The sequence below is a fragment of the Macaca nemestrina genome, chromosome 7 (genome assembly GCF_043159975.1).
Source record: "Macaca nemestrina isolate mMacNem1 chromosome 7, mMacNem.hap1, whole genome shotgun sequence".
NCBI lineage: Eukaryota > Metazoa > Chordata > Mammalia > Primates > Cercopithecidae > Macaca > Macaca nemestrina.
In genome coordinates, this window is record NC_092131.1 from 120,362,643 (window position 1) to 120,382,492 (window position 19,850).

At 41.6% G+C, this 19,850-nt stretch overlaps 1 protein-coding gene across 8 annotated transcripts in view; it reads right to left on the bottom strand.

The window, feature by feature from the left end:
- The window catches only part of LOC105493104 (aryl hydrocarbon receptor nuclear translocator 2), a 201,482-nt gene that overhangs the window by 78,311 nt on the left and 103,321 nt on the right, over nt 1-19,850 (bottom strand). For all 8 annotated transcript variants that reach the window (XM_011760538.2, XM_071100814.1, XM_011760542.2 and 5 more), the window contains 3 exons: nt 16,055-16,157; nt 10,348-10,413; nt 9,919-10,004 (listed from right to left, as the gene is read on the bottom strand). In XM_011760538.2, the coding sequence (XP_011758840.1) occupies nt 9,919-10,004; nt 10,348-10,413; nt 16,055-16,157 (255 nt within the window). The remainder of the gene's footprint in view (nt 1-9,918; nt 10,005-10,347; nt 10,414-16,054; nt 16,158-19,850) is intronic.

Below are 19,850 nucleotides of genomic sequence, written 5' to 3' on the forward strand. Positions count from 1 at the left end.
CACTCACACTCACAGTCACAGACCTTCATGCAACTTCAGAAAAGCTTATCCTGAATCCTCTTTGCAGCCTCTCTGGATGCAGTCACCTGTCTGCACCTTGGGCCTCAGCCTCCTTTCTCACACTCCATAAGGACACTAAAAGTGAGTCCATGATCAAGGCATTTACCATGTGATATCAGGGGCCTGGAGCTCAAATAAAGTGGTAAGAAGATCACTTTGAGACTAGAAGCAGGAAGAGAAATGTGCCTGGTATAATTAGAATGATTAACTCAAGTGAAGAAAGCATTAGGAAGAATGAGATGGTCACCTTGGAATGGGGCAGAATTTGTCAGTACCAATCCTGCAGTATTATGGGCTTCCTCTAGGAACCCTGTCCTAACCCCAGGCAAGTTAGGGACCCTTCCTCTGTCCCCCGCAAGGCTGACTGCCCTGCCCACACTCCCTGTAGTCACCTGTGCGTGCACTGATCTCCCCACCAATCTGTGCAATCCCTGAAGGATGGGTCTGCGTTTGTACCCCTGTGAGCCTGGCTCAACAGCTGCCACCCATGGGGCCAGCACACATGCTCAGTGAACTGGACCACTCTCGGAAATCTCCCTCTCAGTGGTCCACATCCCTTTACTCTTAATTTCTTCTCAGCAAACAAACTTCTAATACAAATGTGGTTTCTCAAGTACTCAAAACTGATGGGTTCACAAGACATTGGACATGAGCATCCATGCCAGGGACAAGGAGCCCCATGACATTACTGAATCGCACCTGGCTAAAACATTCACTTATGAAAACTCTTTCACACTCCCTGGCTCTCAGAAATTCTAGAACATTGTCAAGACTTTCTGGATCTACAAAGCCGAGGTCCAGGCTCTGAACACTGGGAAGGTATTGCTGCTTAGGATCGCCACCCTTGAGTCCAGCTGGAGGCCTTTGGCAAACAATATCCTGACATTTCTGTGCATTAGGGTCTAAGTAGAAAAAATTTTTTAATGTATGTGTATATATATACACACATATCTATGTAAACGTCAAACATATATATATATATACGTGCATGTATATGTAGTCATGCAGTCATGCAGTTGTTTTGGTTAACGACAGATTGCATATATGACAGTGGTCCCATAAGATTACAATACCATATTTTTTTTTTATTATTATTATACTTTAAGTTCTAGGGTACGTGTGCATAACGTGCAGGTTTGTTACATATGTATACTTGTGCCATGTTGCTGTGCTGCACCCATCAACTCGTCAGCACCCATCAACTCATCATTTACATCAGGTATAACTCCCAATGCAATCCCTCCCCCCTCCCCCCTCCCCATGATAGGCCCCGGTGTGTGATGTTCCCCTTCCCAAGTCCAAGTGATCTCATTGTTCAGTTCCCACCTATAAGTGAGAACATGCGGTGTTTGGTTTTCTGTTCTTGTGATAGTTTGCTAAGAATGATGGTTTCCAGCTGCATCCATGTCCCTACAAAGGAAACAAACTCATCGTTTTTTATGGCTGCATAGTATTCCATGGTGTATATGTGCCACATTTTCTTAATCCAGTCTGTCACTGATGAACATTTGGGTTGATTCCAAGTCTGTGCTATTGTGAATAGTGCCGCAATAAACATACATGTGCATGTGTCTTTACAGCAGCATGATTTATAATCCTTTGGGTATATACCCAGTAATGGGATGGCTGGGTCAACAATACCATATTTTTATTACACCTTTTCTATGTTTAGATACACAAATACTCACCATTGTGTTACAACTGCTAAAATATTCAGTACAGTAACATGCTGTACAGATTTGTAGCCTAGGAGCAATAGGCTATCCCACATAGCCTAGGTGTGTTGTAGGCTATACCATCTACGTCTGTGTAAGTACATGCTATGATGTTCACACAATGACTAAATTGCCTAATGACATGTTTCTCAGGATGTATTCTCATTATTAAGCGATGCATGACTCTATATGTATACGTATGTATGTATACGCTGATTAAGGGCACAAACTTAAGAATCAAGCTAGCTGGGTCCACATTCTGGTCCATTATGTATGCACTAGCTGTATGAGTTTAGGCAGGTTATATCTCTGTGCCTCAGTTTGCTTGTTTATCACATAAAAATAATAGCATCCATTCCATGCAGCTGTTGTGATGATTAAATGAGTTAATGTAGCTAAAACATTTATAATTACATCTGACACATAGTAAGCATTCGGTATTTATTATTATTATTATTATTTACATTTAAGAACTGCATTAAGGTGCTTACTATATTTGTGAATATAGAAAATTCATTCTTTTTACTTTTTAAACAGTATCTAAAATTATTTTGTTTTCAAATCATCCACGTTGTTCATGGAAGGCCTCACATACAAGGTCAGAGGTATAGTCCCCTAGAAGACAGCAAGGCTTCACTCTCTATTGACAGAGCATGGTAAGAAGCAAAGGATGTATGTGACAGGTCTATGAGCTGGTCAGAGATAGGACTTGGATCATTCTCCTAATAGTAGAGATTCAATTTGTCACTACCAGAATCCATTATTAACATAACCCATTGCCCAAAAGAGGCAATGATACATATTAAGTTTAAGCTAGTTTATCTTAGAATTCATAATTTTTTCATTTGCTTGCCAATTACCAACATTCTATAAAACATTTTATTTACTCCAAGCACGAAGATGGCATTGGCATTTCTTCAAATGTATATTTTGCTGTATGCTTTGTGTTCCTGTGTATTAAAATATTTATTTACAGAGACTGCACTGACCCATGTATAGGAATTTAATAAATATTTACATTTTGTAGCTTGATTTATAACAATTATTATTGCTATAGCTGCTTTTTCCTTATGTACCTTTTATAAATTGATGCAAATTTATTCAATATCATGATTTATTTGTGTAGTCATGAAATACACTATTGGTATTTGCTTTTATATTATAAAAATATATAGTTGATACATTTTTACCAGTAAATTTGTTGGGATTTTGTTGCCAGGATATTTTGTGTACCACAATTTTTTATAGTATGATTTTTAATTTGTTATGCTTTAACTCTTCTCCTGTTTAGGAAAAAAAAAGTGTAACCCGCTGCCAGCACTCATTTAATTTTACATAAACATGCTCTTTGAGTCTGAAGAAAATCTGACTAATTTCAATGTGAAAATAAAATATACAATCTGTTCTTTGAGTTATTTCTAAACAGAATTAACATCAGAATCATCTGAATCATCAGAATTGTCTATCTCAGTAAAATCAGATTCATCAAATGAATCTTCGGCCAACAACTGTTCAAGAACAATGTTACCAACATGCCTAGGAATGCTACATTTTCTAGGATTTGTATTTTCAGCAATTGAGAATTACTGTATTTTGTAAATGGAAATATCATTACTAAACACAGACTGCTATAACTAGAATGATGTCTTTTGTTTCCAAAGCCAATATACTAGAGCGATGTGACAATAATAAAAGCAAGATACTTTGTGGCAAGGTTATCTTGGGGTGAATGCTGTAGCCACAAGCGCTATAGGCAAGTATTCTCAGGGCAAATGGGAAAAGGGTTAAACATAGGCAAAAATAGAAAATATAACAAACATCCATATATACAAACACAGATTTTTTTCCCTAGCTTTACAGAAATATGATCAGTATATGAAAAACTGTACATAATTAACAAATCCAATTTGGTACGTTTGGACATATGTATACACTCACGTTATCATCTCCACAATCAAGGTAGTAAACATACCCATGACCTCCAAAAGTTTCCTTTCGTACGTTTGTTGGTATTTATTTATTTATTTTTGTGGTAAGAACACAGCATGAGATCTACTTTCTTAAATGTCTAGGTGCACAGTATCTTATTGTTAACCATAGGTATTATATTGTACAGCAAATCTCTGTAATTTACTTGTCTTGCTTAACTACCTTCTTCAATATACAGATTTAAAACATGTTAACATTCTGCCACATTTACTTCATGTTATCTTTATATTAGAGAAATAAAAAATATCCAGTGTAATTGGAGGGCTTCCTGATACCATTCTGCTTCCTTTCTCCCCAGAGGTAAGCAGAGGTTTACGACTTTAATAACCGTGTGTACACTGATGACTCTTGAGTCTACATCTTCAGCGTGAACTATCTAATATTCTGTATATTTGATTAGTCATCTTGTTTATTGCCCATTTTTATCTTCAGAGTACAGAACTGTGTCTATTTTGCACATGTGAAAGGAAAATAAATCTCGGGACCCCTAACTCACTAATCCAAAGGGAAAAGTCAAACTGGGAACTGGGTCATGCAAACCTGCCTCGCATTTGATTCCTAAATAAGATAGGTACAAATATTAAAAAAAAAAAAAAAGTAGCCGGGCGTGGTGGCTCACGCCTAAAATCCCAGCACTTTGGGAGGCTACTTTGGGAGGCTGAGACAGGCAGATCACAAGGTCAGGAGGTCAAGACCATCTTGGCTAACACGGTGAAACCCCATCTCTAGTAAAAAAGAAAAAAAATACAAAAAATTAGCCGGGCGTGGTGGCGGGCACCTGTAGTCCCAGTTACTCAGGAGGCTGAGGCAGAAGAATGGCATGAACCAGGGAGGTAGAGCTTGCAGTGAACAGAGATCACACCACTGCACTCCAGCCTGGGCGAGAGAGCGAGACTCCATCTCAAAAAAAAAAAAAAGCTACATACCTCCCCACAATTTGCCCATAAGGAAATTCCTTGTGGGCTCCAAATCTTTACCCTAAAATAGTCCTGGTGAATTTCACCCTGGCAATGAAAATTGATAGCTTATCTTCACAGATGTGAGACAAAGGACAGAGCTCAAAGACATCCTTCTGCTCACCTGAGACAAATGCATATCTGATTGCTTCCTCTGCTCTACTGTTGATGTTATCTTATGTGAACATGCAGATTCATTGAGCCAGATGAAGGCATAAGTGACTATTTACCGCCCCCTCACATATAAATTGTATGTTCAGTGAAAAGCTGATCAAAGACTCAAAAGGATGCAAGTGTTTTTCTCTTATCTATCTGCACCTTTTAAAAAATTTATTCCTCTTCCCCCAAGATCCACTCTTTTCCCTTTAAATATTGAAGCCCTCAAAATCATCTTTGGAGAAAGGCATATACCTATCTCCCAGGCACATTTCCTCAACTTCGGCAAATAAATCTCCTAAAATGATTGAGACTTGCCTTGATCATTTTCACTGATTTACATACACTACAATATCTACAGTGCCTGGAACAATGCCTCGCACATACATTGTAGGTGGTCAACAAATACATGTTGAATGAATGAATGAAACAATATTTTTAACTTTACTATATGAACGTATTATTAATGTGTTTTAAAATGTACACAAATTGGCCCCCACACTTTCATGGGTTTTACCTCCGGGAACCCACCAGGTTCTCACAATGAAAAACCAAGAAAAATCCCCACCCCCTATCTCTGGTAGCGGGAGATACAAAGTAACCATTTTGAAATATGTCCGAGCATTCTCCATAACAAAGACCTACTCTCCAAGAGAAAAGACTTTACCAGAACCTTATGTCACCTACAGAAAAGGGGACTTACTCAATTCCAGCCCAACTCTATCCTTCCCATATGGCCTAAGGTGAGGGGGAGATAAGAAACACTTGTGAAGGTCACAGCCCCAGGACACAGGCCCATGAGGTTTAATCAAAAGATTATAGAACAATTTCTCTCCCCCTGCTCCTCATCCCACATCAGCAGGGCTCAATGCAAGGCATACTCTATTTAAGACTATTTAAGGAAAAGCTATTTGAGCCAGGAGCCAGGGCTCCTGCCTGTAATCCCAGCATTTTGGGAGGCCAAGGCAGGAAGATCACCAAGTCAGAAGATGGAGACCACCATGGCCAATATGGTGAAACTCCATCTTCACTAAAAACACAAAAATTAGCTGGCCATGGTGGTGCACACCTGCAGTCCCAGCTACTCAGGAGGCTGAGACAGGAGAATTGCTTGAACCTGGGAGGCGGAGGTTGCAGTGAGCTGAGATTGCGCCACTGCACTCAGCCTGGCGACAGAGCAAGACTCCATCTCAAAAAAAAAGGAACAGAAAAAGAAAAAGCTCTTTGGAAAACCAAAGATAGTAGGGGAGAAAAACAAGGAATTTATAGCCTCTGGAAGCTATAGCTACAATATTTAAAACATTAAACACAGTCCAACTCCTAGGAATATTAATATAAAACCCCACACCAAAGGCCTAGTTACCTCAGTTCCTATTACCTGATATATCATGTCTGGATTTCCACAAAGAATTACATGGCATACTAATAAGCTAGAAAAAAATCATAGTTTGAAGAGACAAAGTGAGCACTGCAACCAGACTCAGGTGTGAAACGGATTTTGAAACTACCAGATGTTTAAAATAATTATGATTAATAACTTATAAACTTTCATGGAAAATGTAAACAATATGCAAGTACAGATGTATAATGTAAAGCAGAGAGATGGAAACGCTTAAGAAAGAATAAAAAAGAAATGCTCAAATTAAAAAACACTGTGACAGAAATGAAGAAGGTCTTTGATAGACTCATCAGTAAACTGAACACAGTCAAGGAAAGTTTTGATAGACTCATCAGTAGGCTGAACACAGCCAAGGAAAGTATCAGTGAACTTGAAAATATATCAATTTGAAACTTTCCAAACTGAAATGCAAAGATAAAAAAAGAATAATAAAAAAAAAGAACAGAACACTCAAAAATTGTGGTATAATTTCAAAAGATATAATATTTGTGTAATTGGAGTACAAAAGGAGAAGGAGAAGATGGAGCAGAAGAAATATTTTTTAAAATGATGTCTGAAAAATGTCTAAAGTTAATGAGAGACATCAAACCACAGATCCAGGAGCCTCAGAGAATACCAAGCAGTATTACAAACAAACAAACAAACCCCTCTATATTTAGGCACATTACATTCAAACTGAAGGAGACCAAACATAAAGAGACACTCTTAAAAGAAGCTAGAAAAAATAATCCCACACTACCTATAGAAGAACAAGGATAAGAATTACGTGGACTTCTCTTCAGAAACCATGTTAACAAGAAGAGAATGAAGTGAAATATTTAAAGCACTGAAAGAAAGTAGCTGCCAACCTATATTTCTATATCTCATAATTTCAATCCTTCAAATGTGAAGGAGAAATAAAGATTTTCTACAAAAAATCAAAAACAGACTTCATCACCAGTAGAGTGGCCCTGTAAGAAATATTAAAATAAGTTCCTTGGAAGAAGAGCATCAGAGAAGGAATAAATAAAGATAAAATAAAACATTTTATTTTTGTTACTTAAAATTGATCTAATAGATACCTGTTTGTTCAAAGTAATAACAGTAACAATGTATTGGGTGATGATAGCATACAAATAAGTGACACAAATGAGAACAATTGTATAAGAAATGAAAAGACAGAAGAAGGAAGATTTTATTATAAGGTGCCTGCCCTATACATGAAGGGGCATAATATTTTTTGAACATGGATATATATATATATATTTGTAATTGTATATAATAATTGTAAATGTATGTTGCAAACTTAGGGCAAAGAATAAAAATATTTTTAAAGAAACTAAAAAAGGCAAAAAAATAGGAGGCAAATAAAGAATGAGAGAAATGAATAGAAAACATGGTAGTTATCAATCAAATTATATCAATAATCATGGTAAATGTAACTGGTCTAAATGTATCAATTAAAAGATTATGAGAGTGGATTAAAAAACCAGATCCAGCTATATGTTGTTTACAAGAAACCAACTTTAAATATAAAAACACAGCTAAGTTGTAAGCAAAAGGATAGAGAAAGATATACCATGCTAACAGTAATTAAAAGAAAGTTGGAGAAACTCTATTAATTTCATACAAAGCAGAATTCAGAGCAAGGAAAATTATCAGGGATAAAAAGGAACAATTTTCTTTGAAAATATAACAATCCCTAACATATGTGCACCAAACAACAGAGCATCAAAATATGTGAGGCAAAAAAAGACCTACAAGGAGAAATAGGAAAATCCACTGTTATAATTGGAGATTTCAACATTCCTCCTTCAGTAATTCTACATTGAGCAGGCAAAAAAGTCAATACAAACACAGTTGCCCTCAACAGCACTATCAATCATCTTGATCAAATTGACGTTAAAGAATACTTCATCTGGCTGAATGTGGTGGCTCATACCTGTCATCCCAGCACTTTGGGAGGCCAATGCAAGTGGATCACCTGAGGTCAGGAGTTCAAGACCAGCCTGGCCAACATGGTGAAACTCCATCTCTACTAAAAATACAAAAAATTAGTCAGGCATGGTGGCACATGCCTGTAATCCCAGCTACTCAGGAGGCTGAGGCAGGAGTATTGCTTGAACCTGGGAGGCAGAGGTTGCAGTGAGCCCAGATCATGCCATTGCTCTCCAGCCTGGGTAACAAGAGCGAAACTCCATCTCAAAAAAAAAAAAAAAAAAAAAAAGAATACTTTATCCAACAACAGCAGAATACACATTGTTCTCAAGCTGACATGAAACAATGAGATATACATACTACATTCTGGGCCATAAAGTGAACAAAAATTATTTAACATTGTATATATTTTTTTGTTTAAGAACAAATTTATTGATATATAGTTCACATCAGTGGTTTTTAATATAGTTACATAGCAGTGCAACTATTACCACTATGTAATTTTAGAACACCTCTGTCACCCCTAAAAGAACATTGTATCCATTAGCAGTCATTCCTCATTCTTCCCTGCAGTACCAAGAAACCACAAACCTACTTTCTGTCTTCACGAATTTGCCTATTCTGGACATTTTACATAAATGAAATCATATGACGTGGGCTTTTGTGTCTGACTCTGTTCACTTAGCATGATATTTTTAAGGTTTGTCCATAATATAGCATGTATCAATACTTCATTGCTTTTTATTCCTGAATAATACTCTATTACAAGAATATACCACATTTTATTTATCTATTCATCACTTGGTGTACATTTGAGTTGTTTCCATTTTTTGGACATTATGAATAATGTTGCTATGAACATTTTCAATTCTCTTGGTTGTATATTTAGGAGTGAAAATTGCTGAATTATATGGTAACTCTGTTTTTAGTATTTTCAGGAACTGCCAGACTGTTTTCCCAAGTGGCTATACTATTTTACATTCCCACCAGCAATGTATGAGGATTCCAGTTGCTCCATATCCTCACCAACATTTGTTGTTACTTGTCTTTTAACCATCTTAGTGAGAATGCGATGTATCTCACTGTGGCTTTTATTGTAATGATTAAGATACACTCATCATTTCAAATTGCCACTCTGACTTTATAGAATGCTCTGGGTGACAGAACCTAGAAGTGAGTTGCTAAAACTCCAATCACCTTTGTACAATTAGCTCTTATTTTTTATTTATTTATTTATTTATTTTTTGAGATGGAGTCTTGCTGTGTTGCCCAGGCTGGAACGCAGTGGTGAAATCTTGGCTCACTGCAACTTCCGCCTCCTGGGTTCAAGTGATTCTCCTGCCTCAGCCTCCCAAGTAGCTGGGACCACAGGCATGTGCCACCATGCCTGGCTAATTTTTTGTATTTTTAGTAGACACAGGGTTTCACCGTGTTAGCCAGGGTGGTCTCAATCTCCTGATTCCATGATCCGCCCGCCTCAGCCTCCCAAAGTGCTGGGATTACAGGCATGAGCCACTGCGCCCAGCTGTACAATTAGCTCTTTATAGAAACCTTTGTTTCAAGTAACAGGATGTTTTCCAATTACAAAGATCATTGTGTTCTAACTACAAAGAAAAATAAGGATATTTTCCCACCTATTCCTATAAGAATAGTTTTCTAACACAGCACCATGATCAGGTATGAGCAGCACCCAGTTCCCTTGGAATTTATATGCAGGTCTCCTTACCTGCTGGTGGCCAGGCCTTGATGTATCCTGTGCAGTGGACCACAGCATATTGGGCTTCTCCTTCTTTCACAGGGCCAAGACCATTCCTAAAAAAGAACATTTGTGAAATTGTTTTCATCATATGAGGGTGAGGCAAGGATGTTGATGACTCCTCTGGCATCTAAGCTACTGGGTTTCTTTGTCTGCCTTTGTGGTTTTGAATCTTGACTCCCCACCATCCTCTGTTCCTTCCTCCCACATGGTCTGAAAATCAAAACTAAATTCCACCCAACTCCCTGTTTTCTCTCATCTCTGCCACTGCCACCCTGATGTCTGGTTCTCTCAGTCCTCACCACACTAAGACCCTTCTTTAATCTAGACTGCTTAGCTTAGGGTGTTTAGACTATCAACCAGAACAGTCCCATAACACACATCAGAAGAGATACTGACCTGAACCTTTTCCTCATGGTGGTTATTCTGTTTAGAGGAAGGTGGTCCAAAGGAGCATTTCCACACCTGAGATGTGACAAATGTATTAGAACGAGCAAAGACCCAGGCAAGTTTATTCAGTATATGGTGCTGCTGTCAAGCAGATGAGCAATTCACGCTTACACATTTATTCAGGTGAGGTCTATAGCCAATTTTCTTCAACAGTGCAGAAGCAGACTTGTATGCCTTTGAATGTTTTTTTTCATGCCACTGAAAAAAGGAGAGTGTGACCCACTTTACAACACACACTGAAATTAGGCCCAGTCCAGAAGCTAGAGACCTACAGAAAGACTCTAGAAGAAACCTGGCCATGCTCAGTCCTGCAGATCATTTCAGTGGAACTCCATGGCTTTTAGGAAAGAAGGGAAGAGGGTGATGACAGCAATAATGTCCCTTCAGGCCTGAACAGAGACATCAACTCAAAACAGATGTTGCCAGTTAATGAACAGTAGCATTTTCTTAGGCTTTAGCATCACAGCTGTGGAAACTCTCTCCTCCCATACACTGTTCTGGCTCTAGGGACAACCAGACAGCTGGAAGTCTGCTCATGGCTGAGGAGAACGTGGGGATGAGAGATAAACAGGTAGAGAATTCGGTCTTTCTGTGGGCCCCTATCTGTGAGGCAGGGGATGGTAGCATCACACTGCACACTCTGGGACAACCTTTTCTGCCTCCCTTTTCAATGACCCTCTCAGCATCTCAGGTGCTGAACACCCAAAGCCTGCACCATGGCCAGGCTCTGATTGCTGCTTGGTATATCCATTTTTTATGGGCATTTCCATTTCCCAACTACATCACAAGTGATATCCTGAATATCTTAATTTCAATACAGCAGAGATAAGAGTCTAATTATACTCTGAGACCTTAGACAGCTGCGAGCACTAGTGTGGACTTCACAGGAGGCTCATCCCATGTCATTGCTGCCCCAGCAATGTTTGGCCCTCTACCCTTTTCTGGCCGACTGTGCCCAGTGCTTTGCTGAAAGTAGGCTGTTTTATTTGGAGGAAAATATTATGTTCTCAGTAGATGGCAATGCTGCCCACCTCTCAGGTAAACACAGGCAGTACGGACCTGGCACTTCAAAGAGCAACCAATATCACACTCCCTGGAAGGACACAAGGGCAGGGAAGGGACTGCACGAATTTCATTGACAGGGCAGTGATAGTGGCTTTATCGGCTAATAGAAATGATATACTATGGCACTTTCAATCAATTTATTCATAAGGGAATTGCTTAGATGGTACAATTAAGATTTGTATTGCTGGTGCTCTACTGAATGTCTACTAAGCTAGGATAGGCATTTATTCACCCAAGCACTGCAGGACAAACATGCCATGACTGACTACACTAACTGATGGCATTTCATCCCTGGGTGGACAGCAATGGAAGTGGATCCCACTGCCCAGCTTGCCCCTGCTGCTGAAGGAGGGCAGGCAGTCTGTAGGGACCCAGTCCTAAGTTAAATGGAGACAAGCATGCATTCTGTCATTTCAGTACCATCCTGTGACCTGAGGCAGGTGGTGAAGAGGATTTCATCTGTGCCTTCAAGAAGAATTCCAGAGGCTCAGCCTCAAGAGGAGGAGACTCAGAGAAAAGAACATCGAGGTTCAAATCCCCGAAGGGCCATTTCTTGTAAAACAGAACAAAAGGTCTCTGCCAGCTCTGAGGGCCCATGGAGCGAGTGAGAGAGGCAGGTCTCCCCTCAACACAGGCAACCTTGGTGATCTGAGGGAGACCAACCAGCCTGTACATAAACAGGTTTTGCTTAAAAAGTGTAGTTGCTTTAAAAGATTAATTTGAATTAGGGAAAATAGACACTTATTTTAAAGCACCTATTGTATGCAACAGATGTCCCAGTGGCAAGTCATAGATCCTGTGGCAAATCACAGTTCAGTTCCTGCAGCACGCAATTAGATGAGGGTGACATTAGTAAGTGACTCCGTTGTGCTGCTATGTGCCGTATCTCCTACGTGCCGTATCTCCTGCTGATTCTCTCTCTGACGTCCAGTGATGGATCCTCAGTCTTCACATTCAGGGCTCATCAGTAGCCTTTGGTCATTGATAACTCCTTTCTTCTAGAAACTTCCTTCGTCCTCTCTTGTTCCCTTTGCCCTCTCTTCTTCCCCTCCCACCTGCCTCACTGCTCCTTCTCAGTCTCCTTTGCTGGTTCTTCCCCAATCCCCTTGGGCAGGGAAAGCACCAGGACTCAGTCCTCTGTCTTCTCCTCTGTCTACACTCACCTCCCACATGATTTCACATGCATCTCAAGTTTTGAGGCCTTAGATACCATTTTATTGATGTCAATCCCCAGGTCCATATCTTCAGCCCCAACCTCTTCCTTGGATCCCAGAGCTATATGTCCAACTGTCTGCTCATCTTCTCCATCTAGTTGTATGATGGGCATCTTTTTTTTTTACTTTTAAGTTCAGAGGTACAAGTGCGGGTTTGTTACATAGGTAAACTCGTGTCATGGGCTTTGTTGTACAGATTATTTCATCATCCAGGTATTAAGCCTGGTACCCACTAGTTATTTTTCCTGATGTTCTTCCTCCTCCTACCCTCCACCCTCCAAAAGTCCCCAGTGTGTGTTGTTCCCCTCCATGTGTCCCTGAGTTCTCATCATTTAACTCTCACTTGTAAGTGAGAACATGTGGTATTTTGTTTTTGTTCCTGTGTTAATTCACTAAGAATAAAGACCCAGCTGCATCCACGTCCATGCAAATGACATGATCTTTTTCTTTTTTATGACTGTGTAGTATTCCATGGTGTATATGTACCACATTTTCTTTATCCAGTCTATCACTGATGGCCATTTAGATTGATTCCATGTCTTTGCTGTTGTGAATAGTGCTGCAATAAACATATGCATGCATGTGTCTTTATAATAGAATGATTTATAGCTCTTTGGGTATATACCCAGTAATGGGATAGGGTCAAATGGTATTTCTCTTTTTAGGTCTTTGAGGAATCACCACACTGTCTTCCACAATGGCAGAACTAATTTACACTCCCACCAATACTGAATAAGTGTTCCCATTTCTCCATAACCTCACCAGCATCTGTTATTATTTTACTTTTTTTATTTTTATTTTTTATTTATTTTTGAGATGGAGTCTCACTCTGTTGCCAGGCTGGAGTGCAGTGGCGTGATCTCGGCTCACCGCAACCTCTGCCTCCCGGGTTCAAGCAATTCTCCTGCCTCAGCCTCCTGAGTGGCTGGGACTACATGCACGTGTCACCACAACCAGCTAATTTTTCTATTTTTAGTAGAGACGGGGTTTCACCATGTTGGCCAGAATAGTCTTGATCTCTTGACCTCGTGATCTGCCCACCTTGGCCTCCCAAAATGCTGGGATTACCGGCATGAGCCACCACACCCGGCCCTTTTTGACTTTTTAATAACAGCCATTCTGACTGGTGTGAGATGGTGTCTCATTGTGGTTTTGATTTGTATTTCTGTAATAATCAGTGATATTGAACTTTATTTTTTCATATGATTGTTGGCCACTACATATGTCTTCTTCTGAAAAGCATCTGCTCATGTCCTTTGCCCACTTTTTATGGGGTTGCTTGTTTTTTTCTTGTAAATTTGTTCTTACAGATAGGCATCTTATGCTGGAATTCCCCTCGACCCCAAACCACCTCCCCCAACAACCTTTTCCATCTTAGAAAATGATAACTCAATTTTTCCAATTGAGTGGGCAAAAACTTGAGCTGTACCTTTGACTTCTCTCTTTTTCTCACACCCTACCTGAAGGCTGGCTCTATCTGTGAAATACACTCAAAATCTGAGCACTTTCTACCACAATCACATTTCTCACCTGAATCATTACAATAACCTCCTTACTTCTACCCTTCTTCTTCATCCACAGGTTTATTCTCCACAGAAAACCAGAGCAGTTTTAAAAAATTTATTCAGAACATGTAACTCTCACAATCAACTTCACTGACCTCTCATCTCATGCAGAGTAAAAGCTGAAGCGATGTAAAGTCAACATGACCTAACATCCACTACCTCTTAACCACATCTCTGTCCGTTCCTTCGGCACCATACCCCATTCACTCTGCTTATGAGACAAGAACGTTCCCACTGTTCCTTGAACATGCCAAGAACATCCCTGCCTCTGGGCCTTTGCCCTTGCTATTCCCTCTACTTGCTCTTCTCTTTGCCCAGACATTCCTTTGTTTCATTCACTCACTTTCTTTAGGTCTCTGCTCAAAAGTCACCTTATCAGTGATGTCTTTCCCTCCCACCCAATATAACATAGAAATTAACAACATCTGCTATTTCCTACTCCCACTTAAGTTTGCTTTATGTTTCTTCCATAGAACTCACCAGCATCTGACATTCCATATATTTACTTGGTACTTCTGTCTACTGTGTATCACCCCTACGAAAATGAATTCTATGCAGGCAGGGATTTTGTTTGCTTTATTATTATTATTATTATTATTATTATTATTATTATTTTAGTCTCTTTTTTTTTTGAGACAGAGATTCACTCTGTTACCCAGGCTGGAATGCAGTGGTGCGATCTCAGCTCACCACAACCTCTGCCTCCTGGGTTCAAGCGATCCTCTCACCTCAGCCTCCTGAGTAGCTGGGATTACAGGTGTGTGCCACCACATCCAGCTAATTTTTGTATTTTTAATAGAGATGGGGTTTCACCATGTTGGCCAGGCTGATGATCTCAAACTCCTGACCTCAGGTGATCTGCCCACCTCAGCCTCCCAAAGTGCTGGGATTACAGGCACGAGCCACCACACCTGGCCTTGTTTGCTTTACTTAACACTGACTCCCGGCACCTTGAAGAGCACATGGCACAGGTGGGCCCTTGACATAAATTTGTTAAATAACTGAATAAATGAATGATGAGTGGCATCACCTCGTGTCACTGTCTCATGAACTCCACAGCCCAAACAATCTCAATTCCCTGTCCTGCACCTCCCACCTTGCAGTTCGTGCCAACCATCCCTCAGGGGCACAGGGTTGAAGGTACAAAGGTGCTGAACTGGATTTGAGGATTCAAGATCTCAGCTCTCTCTTCTTCAACGACATGGCAAAATTCCCCTGATTTCTCCAAAGTTCATTCATTCCTGCATTTCTTCAATTATGATTTATAAATCAAATATATGTAGAATACTCTGCTAGATGTCAAGAAGGCTCAGAGAAGTCTCAATCAAAGCCTCCATCCTCAGGGCACTATAATTTACTCATGGAACCCAGACATTTACACTTAACACATCAATCAACAATATCATAGAGGCCAATTAAATGTGTGAATTGTGACAGGAAATATATGAATAAGTATGAAATCAGGCCATCTTAATATAAAACATGTTGAGAACTAAAGAATCTTGGAGAGGTTGGATTGGAGAAGGGTCTTAAAGATGGGTAGGAAGTAGAGTGATACAGTGGACAAGGGGGTGTGAATCTAGGAATGAGAAGAAAATGGTAAGAAATTAGACAAAGTGGGATGGTAGGAGGACGGAGAGAATCCTTCCTAGACCAAGGATCCTGTATATCCACATGCTGAGGTCAAGAAGACGAAGTCCCTGGAGTAAACCCAAGTCAGCATGTGTGACTTCAGCAGAGCTGGTCAAGGCTCTTAACAGTGACAGAGAAAGGAGCAACCACCGTGACGGCCTGCTGCTCCCCCAAACAGACCTCATCCTGCAGATGAAAGACCGCCGCGAGCCCATGCACATCCTCATGGATGACTGCTGCCCTTCTTTCTTGACCGTCCCAGTCTTCAGGTCCAAGATCCGGCCTAAGAGAGACAGAGAAGGACATGTACATGAGCCTTCGGTTGGGAGACAGAGGAGGCAGTTTGGGGGGCGCTTTCTCCAAATGCTCTGCCAAATGAGGACAAGTGTGGCTGTGCAAATTGTTTGTGTCTTGGAATTCCCAACATTCTTTGGCAAGAAACTCACATAGTGATGAAATCCATACAATTCAAAATGCTTTACTTTCTTCAGAGCCATCTACACTTGCTGCCTCTGATTTGTTGGATTCCATCGCCTGCAGTCACTCCAATTTGGCTCTCTCCCTCACCACTCCATGGAAAAGGCATTTGCCAAGGTCACCAACTTCCTTACTGCTAAATCCAAAACACGTTTTTCCTTTGTTTGATCCAACTGCTTTGCTGGGCTTTATGCGACTGCGCACTGCTCTCTTCTCAAGTATCTGCCCTCCCCTGGCTTCAGACACAGCGCTCCCGATTCCTCTCCTCTCTGCTCCTTTCTCCCTGAAGGCTCCAGCCTCAGCCTTCTTCTCTTCTCACTGTACATGTCCTCTACGCAGTTTTATCTACACCTAGGTTTTGACAGTCACCTTTGGATGCTAATGACCCTACATCTACACCTCTAGCATCAACCCCTTCGTTTCCTTAGCCCCAGGGCCATACCATCAGCAGCTGACTATGAACCTCAAAAGCAGCTTCACCCACTCCTCCCCAAACCCTCCCTAAACATCAGCAAGGGCACTGCCATCCACATGGAAATCTAAGTCAGAAACCCAGACAGTATCTCCAAGTTCCTCTCCCTCACCTCCTGCACACACATCTCTGTCCCTCCCACTATTGTGCATCCATCCCCCACCTTGCTCTTACCTCAGCGTATTTCTTCTCCCACCCCCCATGGGGTTCTGGGCCATCAACTGACCTCCTCCCACATGGCTATTTCTATCCTCTCCTCTCCCTACTGTCTACTTCCTCCAGTATTTAAACACCACCAAATATCTTCCACCTTAGCAGAAAACAAACAAGCAAAAGACCTTCTCTGGCCCTGAAGCTCTTATCCTCTCTCTCTGCATCTGCAGTTGGAGGGTTCTGTCCACACTCACTGCCCCCTATTGATGCCCAGCCCACTGTACCCACTGTATTGGGCCTCCACCCACTACAGCTCCATGGCAGCTGCTCCAGCCCAGGCCACAAGGACTCTCTATGTGGCCCAATTTAATACACACTCTTCAGCCCCTCTCCACCTTGTCCTTATCCTTGGCCAGTCCCTTGGAACACTCTTGCCCTAGAACACTACCTTCTCCAGCCTGTCCTGGGGGCAGCCCCTTTTCCTCAGTCCAGCTACTCCCCACTCCATGTTGGCATTCCCAGGGCTGGGCCTTGGCCTTCTCTCTCTCACTCTCTCCCAGGCACCCTTGGAGACGTTCAGCTCCACCACCTCTTACATACTGAGGACATCAAGATGCCCGTCTCCAGCTGATAAAGCCTCCCGCCTTTGACTGAAACTCCAGTCAGCCCCCTCTGAGTCTTCTGCCTGTCTAGGCCTGACCTTGAGCTTCCCTCTCTGTCCTTGCAGAACCCAATTTGAGCAAGAATTCTAACTTAGTTTGGTGAGAATCCCCCACCCTTGGTATCTGACACCTTTGATATCTACCACCCTGCACTGTCGTTAGCAAGGATTCTGTTGATTGAGTCTAACGGGAATCTCCCGACCTCTGATGTTTCCTCTTAGTGATTCTCCACCCACTGCCCCCTGCCGCCACCTTGCTTCTTGCTTATAAACCCTCACTTATCCTTGCTGGAATTGGGTCCACTCTCTCCTAGCCTGCAAGACCACAGTGCAGTGGTGCCCGCACCTCTTGCCATGGCACCCCTCCAATGGAGTCTTCTTTATAGTTTTTAATAAATGTTGGGAATCATTTTTTCTTTAACACAGACCTCTCTTGGAAGCTCCTACATGTCCAACTGTCTCTTGGGTATCTCAGTGACATCTTACATTCCTCAGGTCCAAAAGCAAATTCTCTTCCTGTCCAAAGCTGGCCTTTCTCCACAGTCCCCCATCCTTGTCATTGGCACCACCACTACCCAGTTGCTCAAACTAGAAATCTAGTAGGCAAGAGCATAGACTCTGGAGCTGAGCTACCTAGCTTTAAGTCCTGCCTCTTTAGCTCACTGTGTGACCCTGGGCAAGCTACCTAACACCTCTGTGCTTCAGCTTCTTCATTGGTAAAAACGAAGATAATAATAGTACTTCCTTTAGATAGTTTTTGTGAGCATTAAATGAATTAATATTACAAAGCAACTACAACTATGCTTGGCTCTATAAATGCTTATTAAATAATGAATATGAAAAACTCCAACATTTGATCAGTCACCAATATTCTGTCAATTCTACTTCCTGTGTATCTTTGGCCTGTGTACTTCCTGCCTCTGCACTGCTACCACCTTAGATCTGTCCCCCTCACTGCATTTCTGGATGGATGGCTGCAAAAGGGCAGTCATCCCTTCCTCTGGTCTTGTCCCCTTCATTCCAGCCTCTGCATTGCTACCAGAATTCTTTATTTAAAACACAAAAACAATCATGGCTCTATCATTTATGTGACCCCAGTCACTCAGCCTCGCTGGTCCATGGTTTTCTCTATTGCAAAATTAAAGAGCAAGATCTTGCTTTCAAGATTATTGTGACACAACATACATAAAAGTGATTCGCACACAGGAGGCAAGCAACAAATGTGTTTCCTGGCAGGCTTAGACCAAATGACCATGTCACACTCCTCCTTGAGAGCCTTTCATGTTCTCCACTCTTTGTTGCCAGGAAAATCCAAGTCCCGCAGCCCAGTATTAAAGGCCTCCGAGGTCCGGCCCCTGCCCTCCTCTCACACTCCCTCCTCGCCCTACACCATCCCACCACTCCACACAGGCCTCCACTGCTGGCCAGAAGGTCTCGCAACTCCCCAGTGTGCCATTCTCTCCTATCTCACCCCTGGCCCTTCCCAGCCACTTCCCCTCCCTGAGCAATCCCCTTCCCTTTGCCTGATTTCCTTTTTTTTTTCTTTGAGACAGGGTCTTGTTCTGTAGCCCAGGCTGGAGTGCAGTGGTGGAATCTCGGCTCACTGCAGCCTTGACCTCTGAGGCTCAAGCAATCCTCCCACCCCAGCCCCCCAAGTAGCTGGGACTACAGATGTGTGCCCCCATGTCCAGCTTATTTTTTTATTTTTTGTGGAGACGAGGACTCGCTATGTTGCTCAGTCAGGTCTTGAACTCTGGGCTGAATCATTCTTCTTGCCTCAGCCTCCCAAAGTGCTGGGACTACAGGCGTGAGCCACTGTGCTTAGCTGACTTCTACTTTTTATCACAACTTACCCAGGGTGTCTTCTCAGTCATCATTTCACAAATATTCATTTAGCCCGGACAATATGTGAGTGACACTAATGTAAGCACAAAGAATTAAACAGGCAAAGGCCATTATATCCTAGAGGATGAGAGAGAGGACAACAACAACAAAGAGAACAGACTAAAGTAGATGAGAATACACTCAAACAGAACAGATTGTCACACTGAGATAACAGCTAAGAACAATAAAGCCAGGAAGAGTTAGAAAGGGATGGGAGAGCTGCGGTTTTGCAGCAGACAGCGTTTCAAAAGGTTTCTATCATTTGAAATCAAAAGGGCCTTGAAGAAGACACCCTCCCCAAGCCTGGGTCCCACTGCTGCAAATGGAGG